We start from the raw sequence: 3,767 nt of genomic DNA, 5'->3' as shown, positions 1-3,767 counted from the left end.
CAGTACTTCGTTCAAAAGGACATACCTGACTGCCTTAACCCTGAGTTTTCTGGCCTCATCCTTCTCTTCTGGGAGCTTCTCGTCTTTCAAATATGATATTATTGGGGTTATCCAATTTTCTTCATTTTCTATTTGTTGCACTTCTAGAAGATCTATACTTGGGACATAATGAACTTTATCAAACTCGTCCATGGCTTCATTCGCTGAAGCTTCTTTTGCTAAAGCATCCGCTTCCATGTTCTCTTCCCTCGGGATTTGAACGAAGTCAGTTTCTTTGAATTTCTTCACAAGTTGCAATACATTTTCTAGGTACTTTTTCATTCGTTCTTCCTTGGCCTCATACGTCCCATTTATTTGGCCCATGACCAATTGAGAATTCCCCATAATGAGTATTGATTTTGCTTCTACTAATTTGGCCAGTTCCAGTCCTTTAAGAAGGGTTTCATACTCAACTTCATTATTGGTTGCTTGATATTGCAGACGAATCTTATGCTTCAATTTATTTCCTTCCGGGGATTGTAGAACAACTCCTATTCCCCTTGCATGTTGTGTGGATGAACCGTCCACGTAGACGACCCACTTCTTACTGTCCTCTATCCCTTCTAAGTCATCATAGCCTGGTGTGAATTTCGCAATGAAATCTGTTAGGGCTTGAGCCTTTATCGCATTCTTTGGTTGATACCTGACATCAAACTCACTGGGCTCAACAGCCCATTGGATTAGTCATCCTGTGGCTTCCAATTTGTTCATGTCATTATTGAGCGGATAGTCCGTCATGACGTTGATTACATGAGCTTGGAAGTAGTGTGTTAGCCTTCTAGAAGCTGTTATTAGCATGAAAGCTAGCTTTTCTATTAGCGGATATCGTCCTTCCGCTCCCCTTAGTGCTCTGCTTGTAAAGTACATGGGCTTTTGCACTCTCCCTTCCTTCCTTATTAATGCTAAACTGATGACATGTGGGGTCACTGCTAAGTACAAATATAACTCCTCTCCCATCACGGATGGACTTAGTAAGAGTGCAGTAACGAGGTATGTCTTCAAGTCTTGGAAGGCTTTTTGGCATTCGTCCGTCCACTCAAGCGCTTTCTTAAGAACCTTAAAAAATGGTAAACATTTATCAGTGGCTTTAGATACAAACTTGTTGAGAGTTGCAACTTGTCCGATAAGGGACTGGACCTCTTTAATGTTTTGTGGAGGCTTCATATTCAGTATTGCCTGGATCTTATTAGGATTTGTTCGATTCCCCTATGTGAAACTATAAATCCAAGGAACTTCCCTGATGATACTTCGAAAGCACATTTGTTGGGGTTTAACTTCATGTTGTACTACCTGAGCGTATCAAAAGTCTCTTCTAGGTCGTCTAGATGCTTCTCCTTGTCCAGGCTTTTTACCAACATATCATCGACATATACTTCCACATTCCGCCCAATTTGAGGATGAAACATATGGTTTACCAACCTCTGATATGTCTCCCCTGCGTTCTTTAAACCGATGGGCATCACCTTATAACAAAATAAACCTTGACTGGTAACAAAGGACGTCTTCTCCTAGTCTGCCTCGTCCATCCTTATTTTGTTATATCCGGAAAAGGCATCCATAAAACTGAGTAACTTATGCCCTGCTGTAGAGTCTACCAATTGGTCGATAAGTGGCAACGGATAGCTACCTTTGGGGCAAGCCTTATTCAGATTGGTGAAATCTACACACATCCTCCACTTGCCATTGGCCTTCTTGACCATTACTACATTGGCCAACCAATCCAGATAATAAACCTCTTGAATAAACTTCGTCGTGATTAGTTTTTGGACCTCGTCCTTAATGGTATTCTCTCTCTCTGGGGCGAATACTCTTTTCTTTTATCGTACAGGTTTAAAGAAGGGACATACATTCAAACGGTGGGTAATGACGCTAGGGTCTATTCCCGGCGTATCCTTGTGACTCCAAGAAAATACATCAATATTATTTTTCAAGAAACGGACAAGATTCCTTTTTGTCTTCTCTTCCAAATTTGCACCAACCTAAGTGTACCTTTCAGGATTGTCGTCGTTCAAAGGAATTTCTTCCAATATTTTTGTAGGCTCTGCCATAATTCTGTTTTCCTCAATACTCATCGTTTGCACTTGCTCGTCCATGGCCAACATGGCCAAGTAGCATTCTCTTGCTGCTAGTTGGTCTCCCTACACTTGTCCTACCCTATACTCTATTGGGAACTTAACTGATAGGTGGTAGGTAGATGTAACTGCCTTTCAACTATTTAGAGTCGGCCTTCCAATTATGGTATTGTAATAGGACAAGCAATCTACTACAAGGAAATTCACATCCTTGGTTACCTGTTACGGATATGCCCCCACCATCACTGGCAACGTAACAGTACCTATGGGCTGTACCTTCATTCCTCTAAAACTTACTAGAGGCAAGTGTATTGGACGAAGATGGTCTCGTCCAATCCTTATTTGTTGAAAAGATGGATAATACAGAATGTTTGCCGAGCTTCCATTATCTATCAACACTGTTCTGGTTGTGTAGTCAGCAATAACCAAGGTGATGACAATAGCATCATCATAAGGGTGGTGAACTCTCTTCGCATCCTCGTCCGTAAAAGTGATTGCCTGCTTGTCTATGTTTCTCGTCCTAAGAGACCGTCCAGAGAGTTGAACATTTTGCACTACTTTCAAGTATGTCTTTCTTGATTTAGACGATTGGCCTGTTGAACCACCTCCTATAATAACTCTTATTTCTCCAAGTGGAGGTCGCGACGACTCTTCTACTTTCCCTTTCAACTTTTCATCTTTGTGATCTTGCCCAAGGAAATTTCTCAATTTCCCTTGTTTGATGAGATTCTTAATTTGTTGTTCTAAATTGAAACATTCATTTGTGTCATGTCCATGGTCTCTATAGAAGCGACAATACTTGTTCCTGTTGCGCTTGTTGGGACCTCTCTTCATTTTCTCCTGCTACTTCAAGGAAGGGTCGTCCTTGATTTGCATAAGGACTTGCTCGAGCGGCATGTACTATTGATTCCGTGTTGAAGGACCTAACTTCTTATTGTTTTGGTCTTTCTTGTCTTCTGTTCATCCCTTCTTTGGACGAGGACCTTGTTCGGGGTGGCGTTGAGCGTTTGCTTCCATTCTTTTCCTCTTCTTGACAATGATTGCGTCTTCTGCATTCATGAAGTTTTGGGCCAAATGGACGAGTTCAGCCATTGTTTGAGGCTCTTGTTCATAAAGTTTATGGATAAACAAGTCAGAATTAATTCCATTATGGAAGACCGCTAACAATAACTTGTCGTCCATCTTGTCCACCGTCAAGGCTTCTTTATTGAAACGAGTAATGAAGGACTGCAAGCTCTCATTTTCTCCTTGTTCTATGGTTAACAGGCTAGATGAGGAACGTTTGTGCCTTTGTTCTCCAATGAAATTGTTAACAAATAACTTACTTAACTCTTCAAAGGAACTTACCGAATTTGGGGGTATCTTGTTGAACCATACTTGCGCGGGCCCTTTTAGTGTGGTAGGGAAGGCTTTACACATTATCTCATCTGAAACCCCTTGAAGGTGCATGGTAGTCTTGAAGGTGGCAATGTGGCCAAAAGGGTTACGTGTCCCATCATACGAATCTAAGAAAGGCATCTTGAACTTTGGTGGCAAGGGATGACCATTGATGGAAGCCGTAAAGGGAGAATCAGTTCTGTGAACCAAGTTTTCTACAAGGTTTGTCCTTCTCATATTCTCCCTCATTTCATCCATGGCCTTCCTCATTTGGTCCAT

The 3,767-nt window shown here is 41.6% G+C and overlaps 1 protein-coding gene across 1 annotated transcript; it reads right to left on the bottom strand.

Moving 5' to 3' along the window:
• Positions 1–3,071: 3,071 nt before the first annotated feature.
• On the bottom strand, positions 3,072–3,767 carry LOC136069837 (uncharacterized). The gene has a single exon (XM_065778872.1). It carries the CDS (start codon positions 3,765–3,767, stop codon positions 3,072–3,074), a length of 696 nt encoding a protein of 231 aa, XP_065634944.1.

Source organism: Quercus suber, unplaced genomic scaffold (genome assembly GCF_002906115.3).
Source record: "Quercus suber isolate HL8 unplaced genomic scaffold, Cork oak 2.0 scaffold_192, whole genome shotgun sequence".
Taxonomy (NCBI): Eukaryota; Viridiplantae; Streptophyta; class Magnoliopsida; order Fagales; family Fagaceae; genus Quercus; species Quercus suber.
This window is presented reverse-complemented; position numbering and strand designations above follow the sequence as displayed.